Source organism: Onychostoma macrolepis, chromosome 08 (assembly GCF_012432095.1).
Source record: "Onychostoma macrolepis isolate SWU-2019 chromosome 08, ASM1243209v1, whole genome shotgun sequence".
In the NCBI taxonomy this organism is placed as follows: domain Eukaryota; kingdom Metazoa; phylum Chordata; class Actinopteri; order Cypriniformes; family Cyprinidae; genus Onychostoma; species Onychostoma macrolepis.
In genome coordinates this window covers 6,981,272-6,996,936 of record NC_081162.1, presented here as the reverse complement: position 1 = coordinate 6,996,936, position 15,665 = coordinate 6,981,272, and the positions used below count along the sequence as shown (strand labels likewise).

Below are 15,665 nucleotides of genomic sequence, written 5' to 3'. Positions count from 1 at the left end.
TTATAGCTAACATTTAATTTATTTTTGTGAATACATCCGGACGGAAGAAAAATAGCGAGTGTTAGGTGAATTGCCTTTTTTTAATGGATTTTGAATGTCTTCATAAATTGAGACTTTGCCACTACATTTCTTTATGTCTCGGAGAAAGAAGGCAATAACTGTTTTGTGTCTTGGTGTAGGCTATTTTGTAGGCTACTATATCTCAGAGAAAGCAGGCTATAACTGTGTTAAGTCTTGGTGTGTCTTAAAGAGGACAACCTTGGCTTGTATAAGTATAAGTAAGGTAATCATATCATTGGATAATAATAAGTTTATTTTAAAACAACGAAGCGAGAGAGAATAAAACAATGAAAACAACTATGTGTAAAATAACAAAATGTAAATACTGTAATGTATACCAATCAGTAAGCGTGAATGGCCAAACCTTTTTTTTTTTTTTTTTTTTTTTGCTGGTCTGATAATAAAATACCGCGGCTATAAGGACTGGCGCGCATCATCTTCTGGAGAGCTGTCACATGAGCGCGTTATCCAATGAAGACCTCTCTAATACTCTGATCCAGTGCGGAGGAAGACCTCAGACCTGTCTGATCCGCTCCTGAAGTTTCTGAAGGTCTGGACGGACCGCGTTATATTACTGGAGCTGAATGATAAAGACGCTCGTTTGAAGCGGCTCACGCATGCTGGACGCGCAGATTAATGGTAAGTCTCTACATTAGGTTTGGAAAACAAGAATTCAGAGAAGACTCCGTTCGAAAATGCGCTTCGCTTTGCCTCATTCATCCTCGTTACATTTTAAGTTTGAGTTTTCACGCTGTGAAGCACAACCAATTTTATGTGATAGCTACAAAACCTCGAAATACAGACAGATTAATAGCCTATTGATAATCTGAACAAGAGAGTATAAGCGTCTCGTCTATAATATGCTATAAAATTGTTTTAAACAGCGCAGATGCATCGTTTCTCTAAAAACTGAATAGGCCTAAAATACTTTATTTAAATATCTTTTTCCGTCGGTGAATTAGGAAATAGCCTGCATTTGATTTGATATTCATTTTCAATTAGCCTAAAGATATGTATAGCCTAGTTAAACATGGTATATCAAATATCTTTTTCTTTTATGCAGGTAAGAGAATATAGTTAGATTGTGGTTAAATAGGTCCAAATATTAAAATAAACTGACTCCGACATTGAAAAGGTTATTAAAAGGAAAATCCTCCATTTATGCTATCCATTAAAATCTGTGAAAATTTTCTCAAGCAGCCATTTCTTTCCGTCAAACTTGATCAAGCTTAGCTTTTTGCATCAGTTTAATATTGATACATTTTCTTATATTAAATATAGCTATATCAAATATATATAAACACAAACCAGCAAGGACCTTTTCTGTATCGTTAGTTATTCCGAAACATTCAGAACATTAATTCGACTCATTTTATTATATTATTCCAACACTTGCAGTTTTAATTTCCATATAAGAATCGCTGGTATTCATCGTAAATATTCATTCATTCGTCAGTAAATGATAATTAATAATAAAAGTATAGTAAAAGTACAATCAAATAATCTTTGCTATTTGAATTACAATTGCTTTTGATAATTGCCCGCTCAGTTAATTAGTAGCCTATGAAAACTACGGGTGAACTAAGCATCTTATTTAGCTCGTGCTTTTGTGTGTGTGTGTGTGTGGTGAAGTGGGCGTGGGAGTCGGTCGGTGTGTGGGTGGTCACGTCTATATAGGAGGCATGACAAGAGTCAATATCAAATCCATCTTTTCCTCTGCGTGTCCAGATACACGATAAAACATGCACCAAGAGCTCTAGATCTCCAACATAATTTTTTATTTTTATTTTTTATCATTAACATCTTTTTGATTTGATAATTTTACACAGTCTTCGTTTTATTTGATCACTGTTCAGGGATACGCTAAAGGTATTTTATAGGCATTTTATAGTACATGCTTCATTTTATGTGATAAAGTTGTCTTGTGGAATTGATGTGGTGTTTAGACAATTATAATAGGCCTGTTATAGCCTACTGTGGTCAGAATGCACATGCACATATAAACGGTCTTGAAAAGAGAATAATAATGTAGGCTATTTCTAAGTTCGTTTTTGAATAATAATGAAAAAAAAAAAAAAATAGAGTTTTATAAAAGAAACTTTTTTTTTTTTTTTCAAACGATCATAGCATCTCTAACCGAACCACATGCTTTGTTGCCCCAGTCACAGACGCATCTGTGAGGGTGATGGACTTCACAGCAGATGAGGAGCTGGAGGAGTTGTGTCCGGTGTGTGGAGATAAAGTGTCCGGATATCATTACGGCCTTCTTACCTGCGAAAGCTGTAAGGTACGAGACGATCTCTCTTTTGTTACGAACTCGTGTGCGTGTCGCGCTTTTTTATCGTAAATATTTCGGAACTTAGTAATTAGGCTATAAACCAAAAACTTTATTAACAGTGGATGATTCCATGATGTAGCAATGGTTAATTTTAATGCAATTTATTTAGTCATTTATGTATTATAATTTAGTCATTTTTAAGTAACAACAGCATTTGGTAACGCTTTATTTTACGGTGTCCTTGTTACGCATATTACATGCTATTTAGTAATAACAGTATATTATGAATAAATGCATGCAAATAACCCTAAACCAAACCCTAAGCACGTGTTGTTAATATTACTCAGTAGCCTACTTAAATGTAATTGCACTGTAACAAGGACACCTTGAAATAAAGTGTAACCCAATATCTTTTTTGGGTTTCATTAGCCTACCTATACTGCATTTGACTGTCAACAGAGAGTATATTAACATTTACATCCATATTCATGTTAGAAAGCCAAAACTCATTTTTTTCAGATGGTCTGTTAATTTAGAAGAGCCCAATATGATCACAGGCTATGTTGCTGTTGTTTTAAACAGTTGACAGAGCTTGACAGAATATAATCATTATTGTGTGCATTATCATAACAGGGTTTTTTCAAGAGGACGGTTCAGAATAACAAGAGATACACGTGCACACAGAACCAGGACTGTGGCATTGACAAAACCCAGAGGAAGAGATGCCCCTACTGTCGCTTCCAGAAGTGCCTCAGCGTCGGCATGAGACTCGAGGGTGAGCCGTGCTTCTCGTTAGGAAAGTTGCATGTGGAGAAAACAGGAACACTTTTGCTGTAATGGAGCCATGTCAAATAAGATGTCTTGTCATTTCAGAAGCTACCCTGAATGTCCTGATTATATTACTGTTGTCTTGAACAGTTGAACCTGAGAGAATATAAAGCTTACTATATGACATAAATCATGTATTATGTGTTTATGATATATTTCGACAAGCATTGCTTGTCATTAAAGACATTTTAGTAAAATATAAAATATATTTGGAGAAAAGGGAAAACATTTAATGCAATATTTCATTATTATGATTGAAATAATGTCGTATTTAATGACACTCTCTATGGAGTTTAAACCCAGAAGATGAAAAGACTTTTAAAAATATCTAAAAAAAAAAAAAAAAAAAAGCCTTGATTTACTTAAAAGTAATAAAAACCAGTTAACATCTTGTTATTTTATTTTTTATATTTTTTTATATTTCATAGCCATTTATGAACAAGTGACCCATGCTTATTTTCTTCCAAATGAATTTAAATTATTATTAAATTATTGATTTATTTTTTAAAGTTTCAGGGATGGTAAGTATCCTTGTCAGAGTCTTATTTTGCTCTCTGTGCGCGCGATTCCCAGGCTGAGTGCAGAGAAGCACCTGTTTCCGCGCGCGCCTGTGACACATTCCTCACGCGCTGATAAGACTCGCGGATTCATGTTGAGAGTTCACAAAAACCAGCCCGGAAAATGTCCATATGAAGAGAAATATCCATTTGCTTTTGCCCTGACTTAAGCAAAACCGTGCCAAGCATTCCTTGCTTTATTTGGCTTTATATCCACTGTGCTCCTAAACTAGGCTTACACTTCCAATTGTATCAGACAAACAGCATGTCTACAAAATGTATATAATATTTGATAAGTTTGATTTGCATCCTATAACACTCTCACCCTCTTTCCTCCCAGCTGTCCGTGCAGATCGAATGAGAGGAGGAAGGAACAAGTTCGGTCCCATGTACAAGCGGGACCGTGCCCTGAAACAGCAGAAGAGAGCTTTAATCAGAGCCAGCGGCTTTAAAATAGAGGCCAACCCATCCCTCCTGTCCAGCACCCAGACAGAATACCCGCTTCCCGGCTCGCTCTCATGTCTCCATCCCACTTCTCTGTCCTCTCCGGAGTACGACTGCCCTCCGCTCTGCCCCCCGGCCCTGGGTGTAGCACTGCAGAGCTATGGCTCATTCCCAGCTCAGTACCAATACACTGCTCCCTCCTTACCGAGTAGATCGATTAAAGCCGAATACACAGACGCATACTCCAGCTCACCAGACTCCTCACTAGGGTACTCTTACCCTGACGGCTGCATGCCTGCATCCCCACACACCAGCCCCATGAACCCCGGCTTGCCCCCGCTGGTGCTCGAGCTGGTCAGCTGTGATCCAGATGAGGAGCAGGTATGAGTTAAATCATCTGGAGATTAATCAGTTCACACTAAAAAGTGGGAAAAATCTACTTTATTTAGCCTATAAAAATGACTTTAAATTGGTGTAACCACATTTTTTTCAGGTTAATTTAGTCAGATTAAATGACTTAAAATTAATTTAACTTACTTTTTCTAATAATGGAAAAAATGTAATCTATCACTGATTGAACTCAAATACTGTGTCTTTACAAAGTTTATATAGAATACAGTTTTTACAAACCTGTTCTGAATGCAAAAGAAAATTTTAAACATTTTAAATAAATAAAAAAAAAAAAAAAGAAATAAAAAAAACATTGGACCCCATTGACTTTTGCCACTTAATTTTGTCATATAGGTTTGGAATAACATGGAATTGTTGGGTTTTTATTTTTGATTGAACTATCCCTTTAAAAGGAGGAGAATTCTGGGATTTCAATGGGTGCATTGTTCAATTCAAACCTTTGGTATTTCTAACTTAGATGGTCAAAACAGACCAAAGACAAGTGTAACATTTTTTATTTTTTATTTATTTAACTATTATTACTATTAATGTTTTTATGAATTGGATGGTAATCCAATAATATCATATTAATATCATATTTTTTGGCATCACTTATGATTCCATTTGTTAAAATTAGTTAACATGAACTAACAGTAAAAATAAATTGCATTTATTAATCTTTGTTAATTTAAACATTTATTAATACAACAGTGCAAAATCCATTTCAAATAAAACAATACAACAATACAAAAATCAAAAGTTGTATCTGTTAGGAATATTTAATGGACATGAGCTAACGTGAATTTACAATGAGCAATGTATTATTTTTAACTAAGATTACCAAAAATGAATAAATACTTAAATAAATGTATTGGTCATTGTTAGTGCATTAACTACCTTTGGCTAATAGAACCTTATTGTAAAGTGTTACCGCTTTCTCAGTAGTATTTTGTATTTTGAGGGAACTAAACAACACTTGCCACTAAATTATGTAACATTTATTTCAATATTTAAATAAAAAATGATAAAATAAAAGACACGTTTTATACTGTTTTTCAATTATGCAGTATTTAAGTTAAAAACAGAGCAAAGGTATTTAATATCACTCTCCATTCTTATACATTGACTTCTCAATTTGACTTCGCTGCTCTGTGTTTCGCTCTATGTTTCCAGGTGAGAGGGAAGATCTGTGCGTACCTTCACCAGGAGCAAAGCGGCAAGGGGAAGCTGGACAAACCGCGGCCGTTCAGCCTGTTGTGTGTCATGGCAGATCAGACATTGTTCTCAATAGTGGAGTGGGCAAGAAGCTGTGTCTTCTTCAAGGAACTAAAGGTACAGCTCTGAGATAAGACAAAGTGCATGTGCGTGTGTGTGTGCATTTATACACATCTCTGATCATCCAAATGATTCTCTGGCGTGTTTTGTCTAATACTATTTTGGAGAAAGTCTGCTATTTTGTCGCCAAACCACGTATCTTACCGAAAGATAACATTTAGGGACGCCAAGGCATTCAGATATTGTGAATGTTTTGTTGCAGCATGTTTGTCAAGCAGTTTTAAAAGTAAGATTACATTTAATGTTTAGATTGTAGTGGTATCACTGATATGTGTCGAAGTCCAAATTCTTGCTCAGTTTCCAAAAGGTTTTGGATGGAGGAATTTTGGCAAAACGGCATCAGAGGTGAATTTGGAATCTCGAATTTGGACACTCAGTTGCTATATTCACATCAGGGAGTGTTGCAAATCACAAAAGATTCGTTGTTGCTGTGATTCCCGAAACAGATACAGTGTTGACAAACACAGAATTTGCCCTCTCAAAGCTCTCACCTCTTATACATGTCTTAATCATTGGTCTCGACTCGATATCAGACGGAATATTCGCTCGAGAAACGACTTCATGTTCCAATGAATTCAAGCAAATAATGTAGAATTTCAAACTTTGTTTTTGCACATTCACACCTGCATGACCGTCGCATATTTTTCGTTACAGTTCATTCCATTCTGCAGCCATGGCAACTAGCGTTCTGCGATTGCTTGCATAAAATGTGTCAGAGTTTGAAAACGCATGCCAGCGACTGACTCCTGCAGACACAACGCTTTCAGAAACACTTAATTACATTCCGTACAGCAATAGCTCAACAATTGTTCCTGACTGCTGAAAGGTATCGTGCGATGTGGAAAATGTGCATTTGGATTGAAAAGCGTTTTAATAAACTCTATTTAGTGCATGTTTGTGTACGTACCAGGGAGGGTTTGTATCCACAAACGCAAGAGAGGTTAAGTTTCCGGGCTTCGAGGCTGTGGATTAGATGTGGATATACGGTTTGAGTAATTTTGTCTGGGCTGCGGTTGATATATGTAGCGCTACGCTTCTATTAAGGCTTTACTGCCGCCCACTGTGCGTAATACTGACACAACGTGGCCTTCAAAACGCTGCGTACTGTATACGGACAGAGGATTAGTGGGGGAGGAAGACGAGTGGCCGATGAAGGACGAGAGGTGAGAAGGTGTCAGAGGTCATCATTTGGTGCTCATAAATACAGCGCATTCGATGTGCGCTCGACGGCTGCTCGTCACAAGGACTCTCATTCCCTCGTTTTATGATCTAGCTGTTCATCTGTATACAAGGGTTGTATTTCTTTGGGTTTTAGACTCAGAGATGACACGCTCGGGCTTGTGCAGTGTACTATGATTTGAGTAAAACTGCCTGAATGGCACACATTTATTGTTGTTTAGGCCTTTTGAGACTTTTTATTGAGAGGAGAATGTTGACAAGGCTATGAAATATCGGTGACTACATTTTTATATTTGTAATATCTTTTGATTTTCACAAAAAGTAGTCAATTTTCTGTTTGCAGCTTTTTGATATAGTCTGTATAGAGTTTCTGAAGCTTTTATCACAATACACACACACTCTTATAGGCAAGCTCTGAGATCTCAAATCAAACCATTCACTCAGCTCTGTTTACAATCCTAGTTTCATTCCAAACCTGACTTTCTTTATTCTGTGGAACTCAAAAGACGATCTTTTGAAACATGTCTCTGTTTTTTTGTCCATACGGTGAAAGTCAAAGGTCTCCAATGATGGTTTGGACCCCTTGAACAGAAACACTTTTTCAAAATATCTTCTTTTGTGTTCAACTGTGGAAGTCAGTGGGGTCCAAAACAACTTTTTTTTTCTATGCTATTATTGTATTTATTCATGCATAATCTCATATTCGATTTTTACTTGAGTCATTTTGTTCGTTTTAGTAATTGTGTTACATGGTTTTTTACATGCTTCATTTTTGTTATTCTTAAATATTTATCTTTTATTTACATTTCAGTTATTGTGACTCACATACTGTTTCCCACTCCTCAGGTTGAACATTTATAATTTTTGTTTATTTTTTTTTTTTTACATCTAATATTTGTTTTTCAGCTTTATTTCAATTAACAAAAAACATAGATTTAATATATAATTTAACAACACTGACCCCATTAAATTTCATTGCATGGACAAAAAGACAGATTTTTGTGTTTCACAGATAAAGCAGTCATGTGGGTTTGGGATGAAATGATGGTGAATAAATGTGGACCACAAAACCAGTCATAAGTAGCACTGGTATATTTGTAGCAATAGCCAAAAATACATTGTATAGGTCAAAATGATTAGGTCAAAAATCATTAGGATATTAAGTATAGATCATGTTCCATTATGATATTTTGTAAATTTCCTACCGTAAATATATCAAAACTTAATTTTTTATTAGTAATATGCATTGCTAAGAACTTCATTTTGATATTTTTTTGCACCCTCAGATTCCAGATTCTCAAATAGTTGTATCTCTGCCAAATATTGTCCTATCATGACAAACCATACATCAATGGAAAGCTTATTTATTCAGCTCAATTGTGAAAAATGTACCCTTATGACTGGTTTTGTGGTCCAGGGTCACAAATGATGACAATTACTGAATGAACTATTATTGCATGCAAAAATGCATGTAATAACTCTTAATTTCTCTTTATGATTTAGGTAGGAGATCAGATGCGACTGCTGCATAACTGCTGGAGTGAGCTGCTGCTTCTCGATCATATCTGCAGACAGGTGCATCATGGGAGAGACAACAGTCTGCTACTCATTACAGGACAGGAGGTGAGTGTTTCCAAACATCATCATTAAAGCATAATAACGTCACTATACGGGAAAGCATCATTGTTTGAAGAAATGCAGAAGATAGTAGTTAGTAGAGAGAGTGTAGTGAAGGTGCTGTGTGCTGTAGGTGGATCTGTCGGCCGTGTCTGACGCGGGACCTCCTCTGGCCAGTATGGTGCAGAGAGGACAGGAGCTGGCCATGAGACTGCAGCTGCTGCAGGTGGACAGAAGAGAGATGGCCTGTCTGAAGTTCCTCATCCTCTTCAACCCCAGTGAGTACGACTGCATCCCTATTCACACGCTTCTGTACTGACTTGGAACTGAAGAGAAATTATGCAAAACACAAAGAGCCAAAAACAGGTGTAATTGTATATTTTAAAATTCCACTAGGAATTGTTAGACAAGTTGTAACATTTTATTCCACTGAATATGAAGTAAGTTTATGATTTAATGATGCATTTTGTATAATCATAGACCGTTCTTAACTGGTGGGCCGTAGCAAACTTCGTGATGATTTAAAATTATTTGTGACCCTGGACCACAAAACCAGTCTTAAACCAGTATATTTGTAGCAATAGCCAAAAATACATTGTATGGGTCAAAATTATCAATTTTTCTTTTATGCCAAAAATCATTAGGATATTAAGTAAAGATCATATTCCATGAAGATACTTTGTAAATTTCTTACCGTAAATATATCAAAATCATTTTTGATTAGTAATATGCATTGCTAAGAACTTCATTTGCACAGCTTTAAAGGCGATTTTCTCAATATTTAGATTTTTTTGAACCCTCAGATTCCAGATTTTCAAATAGTTGTATCTCGACCAAATATTGTCCGATCCTAACCAACCATACATCAATGGAAAGTTTATGTTTTTTTTATTATATGAATACATCTCAATTTCGAAAAAATTGACACTTAAAACTGGTTTTGTGGTCCTGGGTCACATTTAAAATAAAAACAAGTATTAAAACAAACCGAAGTGACAAAAAAATCAAGACATTTCTTGTTTTAATGGAAAAGTCATGCAAATGAATGAAATCTTATAACCTCATGAGCATTTGTATACATTTTATGCATATAATATGCCAAGCTCCAAAATGTTATATGTAGAAATTTATAAAAATATTAATAAACAAAATATAATAAATAATATAATATAATAAACATTAATAAAATACAATAATATAAAATAATAAATATTCTTATTCGTAGTCCATAATTCAGTAAATCACAAAAAATTGGGGAAGTCATGGGGCTTTTTGTGGAGAATAGTGAGCCTTGAAGTCAAAAAGGATGAGAACCACTGCCTTAAAAGAAAGAAAAGATTAAATATATGATGATTTTATGTGACAACATGCCCCAATCTTAAGGCTAGATGGGATAAGTTGTCACAGTGGAGCCTGTCATGAAATAGTCCAGTAGAGATTAAACAAAAATGTGAACAGTTGAATAGTTATGAAACAAAACAATTACTGAAACAGCAAGAAATGTCAAACACAACACAAAAATGTCAAACCACTGACTGGACAAAAAAAAAAATGCATTGTAGAAAATTACAATATGTAGACACGTGACAAAATTTGTATTGCTCCGATACAAATGTTACATCCTGACATTCCTAAAAAAACAAAAAAACCCTTGTCTTCTGACCTACATTATTTAGTGACTCTTTTAAATGTATGCCAGTGTGTGTGTGTGTGTGTGTGTTTAAACTAGATGTAGATGTTTAAACATTTGTTTAATTTGACCTTCTAGTTACAGAGATCTAGCCCTTGTCTCCCCTTTATCGTTTAAGTAATATTTTCAACATTTTGAATTTGGAGGCACCAATTGTTATCATTATATCCTACAGAACAGTTTAATAAATATAGTGGACACCTAATTAAATAAACACAGCACCTCTAACTTCTTGTACCTGGCAACAAACCTTTTCCTAGAAATGTCCGATTTCAATTTTATTAGGCACAATAAACAAACAGCTGAAAAGAGAAAACTGGATTTGAAAGCGAAAGAATTTGTCATCTCCTGTCACTCTGTCACATTGATTTTTTTCATTCTTTGCCTAAATGGAAGCAGCTTTATTGAGTAATTTGTGTCCTTCAAATGTATTGAAAAGATTATTCAACATGTTAATTACTGTGTGAATGGCTCTTCTGATGAGCTCTGCTAATGCTTTAAAGTGCTCCTTTAATGGGTCTGGGTATTGTCGCCCAAACACACACACACGCGCGCGCACACACACACACACACACACACACACACAGAGACACTACAGCATAAAACACACACATCTCTATTTGGATTATATGGCTATGTTCAGACTGCCCAAATCCGATTTCTTCTATCACATGTGACTCAGATTTGTGTTTTCATAAGAGCACAACCGACATGAAATCTGATTTTTTAGATTCTGGTTTTGGGCCACTTACAGGTGCATCTCAATAAATTAGAATGTCGTGGAAAAGTTCATTTATTTCAGTAATTCAACTCAAATTGTGAAACTTGTGTATTAAATAAATTCAATGCACACAGACTCAAATAGTTTAAGTCTTTGGTTTTTTTAATTGTGATGATTTTGGCTCACATTTAACCAAAACCCACCAATTCACTATCTCAACAAATTAGAATATGGTGACATGCCAATCAGCTAATCAACTCAAAACACCTGCAAAGGTTTCCTGAGCCTTCAAAATGGTCTCTCAGTTTGGTTCACTAGGCTACACAATCATGGGGAAGACTGCTGATCTGACAGTTGTCCAGAAGACAATCATTGACATCCTTCACAAGGAGGGTAAGCCACAAACATTCATTGCCAAAGAAGCTGGCTGTTCACAGAGTGCTGTATCCAAGCATGTTAACAGAAAGTTGAGTGGAAGGAAAAAGTGTGGAAGAAAAAGATGCACAACCAACCGAGAGAACCGCAGCCTTATGAGGATTGTCAAGCAAAATCGATTCAAGAATTTGGGTGAACTTCACAAGGAATGGACTGAGGCTGGGGTCAAGGCATCAAGAGCCACCACACACAGACGTGTCAAGGAATTTGGCTACAGTTGTCGTATTCCTCTTGTTAAGCCTCTCCTGAACCACAGACAACGTCAGAGGCGTCTTACCTGGACTAAGGAGAAGAAGAACTGGACTGTTGCCCAGCGGTCCAAAGTCCTCTTTTCAGATGAGAGCAAGTTTTGTATTTCATTTGGAAACCAAGGTCCTAGAGTCTGGAGGAAGGGTGGAGAAGCTCATAGCCCAAGTTGCTTGAAGTCCAGTGTTAAGTTTCCACAGTCTGTGATGATTTGGGGTGCAATGTCATCTGCTGGTGTTGGTCCATTGTGTTTTTTGAAAACCAAAGTCACTGCACCCGTTTACCAATAAATTTTGGAGCACTTCACGCTTCCTTCTGCTGACCAGCTTTTTAAAGATGCTGATTTCATTTTCCAGCAGGATTTGGCACCTGCCCACACTGCCAAAAGCACCAAAAATTGGTTAAATGACCATGGTGCTGGTGTGCTTGACTGGCCAGCAAACTCACCAGACCTGAACCCCATAGAGAATCAGCAGACCTCAGCAGTGCCACAAACTGATCACCTCCATGCCACGCCGAATTGAGGCAGTAATTAAAGCAAAAGGAGCCCCTACCAAGTATTGAGTACATATACAGTAAATGAACATACTTTCCAGAAGGCCAACAATTCACTAAAAATGTTTTTTTTTATTGGTCTTACGAAGTATTCTAATTTGTTGAGATAGTGAATTGGTGGGTTTTTGTTAAATGTGAGCCAAAATCAAAATCAAACCAAAGACTTAAAGTACTTCAGTCTGTGTGCATTGAATTTATTTAATACACGAGTTGCACAATTTGAGTTGAATTACTGAAATAAATTAACTTTTCCACAACATTCTAATTTATTGAGATGCACCTGTATATGTGATACAAAATCAGATACGGGTCAGACGTTTTGCAGTGAGGGTTCATTCATGAAAATTTTACGCCACTCCAAAGATTTTACTTTTGTCACTCGGTTAATATGGAAGGCAGCCATGATGGTATTCAGTGGAGGGACAGTGAGGAGTAAGTATTATGGTGACAGCAGTGATGGGCATTTTCAAAACACTGCTTTAAATCATTTGCAAATCATTTGTTTTGAACCAGAGGTTTGGAGCACGTATGAAACTGCCAAAGTCACTTGATTTCGGTAAACGAGGAATTTTTTTGCAACAAAATGTTTCAAAATTTCAACGGTTTGTTTCCGGGGATATGGTTTTTACCTGTTTTATAAACATGTAGACATTTTTAATGACAAATTTGTGTAATTGACCTGTGGCCTGGAGTTTGATTGACAGGCGATCTCTCGGACAAACAAACCAGAGAGTACATTAATGTCGATGGACTTGAACTTGAAAAGTGGTGTGTTTTGACTTCTTTTCACGGCTGAAACAAGATACCCTCTGATTTTCATACATATTCATGTCGAAAGAGGAAGAGCTGATTGGTTCACATGCTGCTTGAACTGAGGTGCTACAGTGATCTGTCACAACATATTAAAGAGCGACAAAATGGTATTTATTGTTTGAATTTCTTAAGTTGACAAAATTTGAAAACTAAGACTTTGTTTCATACCAAAAGTAACCTGCTTTGCCTGTCTGTCTGCAAGTTATCAGTTTCATCTTTGCTTCACTTTGTGTGAATATGATGTCTGGTGTGAGAGCGCTATGGCTTGTCTGACGTAGCAACAACAGTAACTGTGGGGGTGGGTTTTTGTGAAGGGTCAATTAAAAGGAAGAGTAGTAGTTAATAGTCATTTATTGTCCTGTTTAGCCAAGCCTTCCATAGAACAAAAAAAAAATTTAATTAATAAAAGAACACACACTTCATATTTAATGCTATTACATAAATAGTTATTGCATTTGTTAGATTATTTTTTCAATAAAACAACAAAAAGGGTTTTAAAAGCTGTTTTTATGCATGTTTGGCATAAGATTTTGTTGCATTCACACAGTTTATGGAAGCCCGTTTACGCCACTGAATAACAAAATTGAAAAGGTAATTGCGACTTTTTATCTCACAATTCTGACTTTTTTTTCTCGCAATTGCATCATATAAACTCGCAATTCTGGATTTTTTTCTCACAATTGCAAGAAATAAAGTCAGAATTGCAGGATATAAACTTTTTTTCTCGCTATTGAGCGTTTGTATCTTGCAATTCTGACTTTTTTCTCATAATTGTGAGATATACACGCAATTGTCCAGTTCTGAGGAGAAAAAAAGACTATGTTCTCAGAATTGCGAGTTTATAACTCACAATTCTGACTTAACTCACAGTTGCGAGTTTATATCACACAATTCTGACTTAATTTCTTGGAATTGCTAGTTTATATCTCACAATTCTGACTTTATAACTCGCAAGTGCGAGTTCATATCATGCAAGTCTGAGAAAAAAAAAAGTCAGAATTGCGAGATGTCAAGTCGAAGTTGCGAGAAAAAAGTCAGAATTGTGAGATAAAAAGTCGCAATTACATTTTTAAATTTTTTATTCAGTGGCGGAAACCGGCTTCCATACCAGCAGGCGTCAACAGCGTGAAGTGTTTCGAATGCTTCAAAACAGTGAATCATTTTGTAAAGAAATTATATTGAAATGATCCAATGCTTCAAAATTGTTAATTTCTCCCATCACTAGGTGACAGTTCTATACAAACAAAACTTGAGAGAAAACTAGAAAAACTTATTTTCCTCACACTTGTCTTCATCCTCATCACTTGCACACAAATTTGCACGCTTCCATGGCACATCAGGGTTAAAAACTGTTTTCAGTGTACTCTATATGACAGCTTCCTGCGTGCCATCTTATTGTTTTTTTTTTTTTTGCGCACAAGTCTCAATTGCGTTCAACTGATCAGTTTACACTCAAATCTGATACTAGCCACATTTAAAACAGTAATGGGAGCAGCCATTCAAAAAATAAATCAGAATTGAGCACCAAGACTTGCATGGTGAAAGTAGTCCATGAGATCTGTAATGATTTGTCTCTCGTCCGCAGATGTGAAGCTCCTGGAGAACCAGCAGTATGTGGAGAGCATTCAGGAGCAGGTGAACAGCGCTCTGCTCGAGTACACGCTCTACTCTTACCCTCAGTGTCTGGACCGCTTCAGTCAGCTCATACTGCGGCTGCCTGAGGTCCGGTCGCTCAGCGCGCAGGCCGAGGACTTCCTGTGCTACAAGCACCTGTGCGGAGAAGTACCGTGCAACAATCTGCTCATAGAAATGCTTCACGCCAAGAGGTCCACCGCCGTGTGAAAGTGACACTGCTTTGAGGGTTTAAGCCATATGCGCAAAATGGATGGTGAACAGTTTTCCAAAGGCAATTCTTTCTTACCTTATGTGATGAATGTACAGAATTTCTTCATTTTAAATCATTTGAGCATGACAATCACTGGTGGACGCGGAGGTGTTTTTATAGTGTCTTCTTCGTGCCGTTATTCTCTTGGCTAAGCGTGATCTCTGTAGTCTAAGAGCGATGTTTCATCTGAACGCTTATTTATGTATCTCTGTTATTTTATCTTAATGCTCCTGTGCTTTTGAATGGATGATGAGTATTGTAATTTCTTTGTTTTTCAAATACATTTATTAAGTTAGTATTTAAAAAACATTCCAAAAGGGCCTGTCCAAAAATGAATCGAATGAAGCAAAAGAATGTATTTATTGAAATAATGTAATTAACAGTATCAATTAAACTATTTAAAGCACATTTTTACATAGATTACACATTTGTTTGTCTTTCCATTTAATTGAAAAAATTTGGTTGCAATAAAATAAAAATAAACGACGTTGCAGTTATTTGAAGACTGTGTGTGTGGCGGTCTAAAAAGCAATCTTACTTTGAATGGGCCTGTTTCTAAAGACAGACATGCTGCTCCGCTCTGAGTGTCTCTTCAGCGTGCCAATAAAAAGAGGTTATGGGAAGGTCAGAAA

General features: G+C 36.3%; 1 protein-coding gene across 2 annotated transcripts; it reads left to right on the top strand.

Moving 5' to 3' along the window:
* Positions 1-507: 507 nt before the first annotated feature.
* nr5a1a (nuclear receptor subfamily 5, group A, member 1a) lies at positions 508-15,476 on the top strand. 2 transcript variants are annotated; one of them, XM_058784886.1, is made up of 8 exons: positions 508-699; positions 2,223-2,347; positions 2,972-3,113; positions 4,064-4,548; positions 5,731-5,889; positions 8,575-8,694; positions 8,822-8,966; positions 14,734-15,475. In XM_058784886.1, the coding sequence occupies exons 1-8, from the start codon at positions 678-680 to the stop codon at positions 14,988-14,990; spliced, it is 1,455 nt and encodes a 484-aa protein (XP_058640869.1). In that variant the 5' UTR covers positions 508-677; the 3' UTR covers positions 14,991-15,475. The 2 variants fall into 2 exon arrangements, with proteins under 2 accessions (XP_058640869.1, XP_058640870.1); XM_058784887.1 differs by lacking the exon at positions 508-699 and adding an exon at positions 717-1,929 and having other exon boundaries at positions 14,734-15,476.
* The last annotated feature ends 189 nt before the right edge of the window (positions 15,477-15,665 follow it).

Coding starts and splice junctions, on each gene's coding strand:
- nr5a1a (XM_058784886.1), top strand. CDS start 678: ATGCTGGACGCGCAGATTAATG. Junction 700..2,222: donor GCTGGACGCGCAGATTAATG/GTAAGTCTCTAC, acceptor TTGTTGCCCCAG/TCACAGACGCATCTGTGAGG. Junction 5,890..8,574: donor TCTTCTTCAAGGAACTAAAG/GTACAGCTCTGA, acceptor TTTATGATTTAG/GTAGGAGATCAGATGCGACT.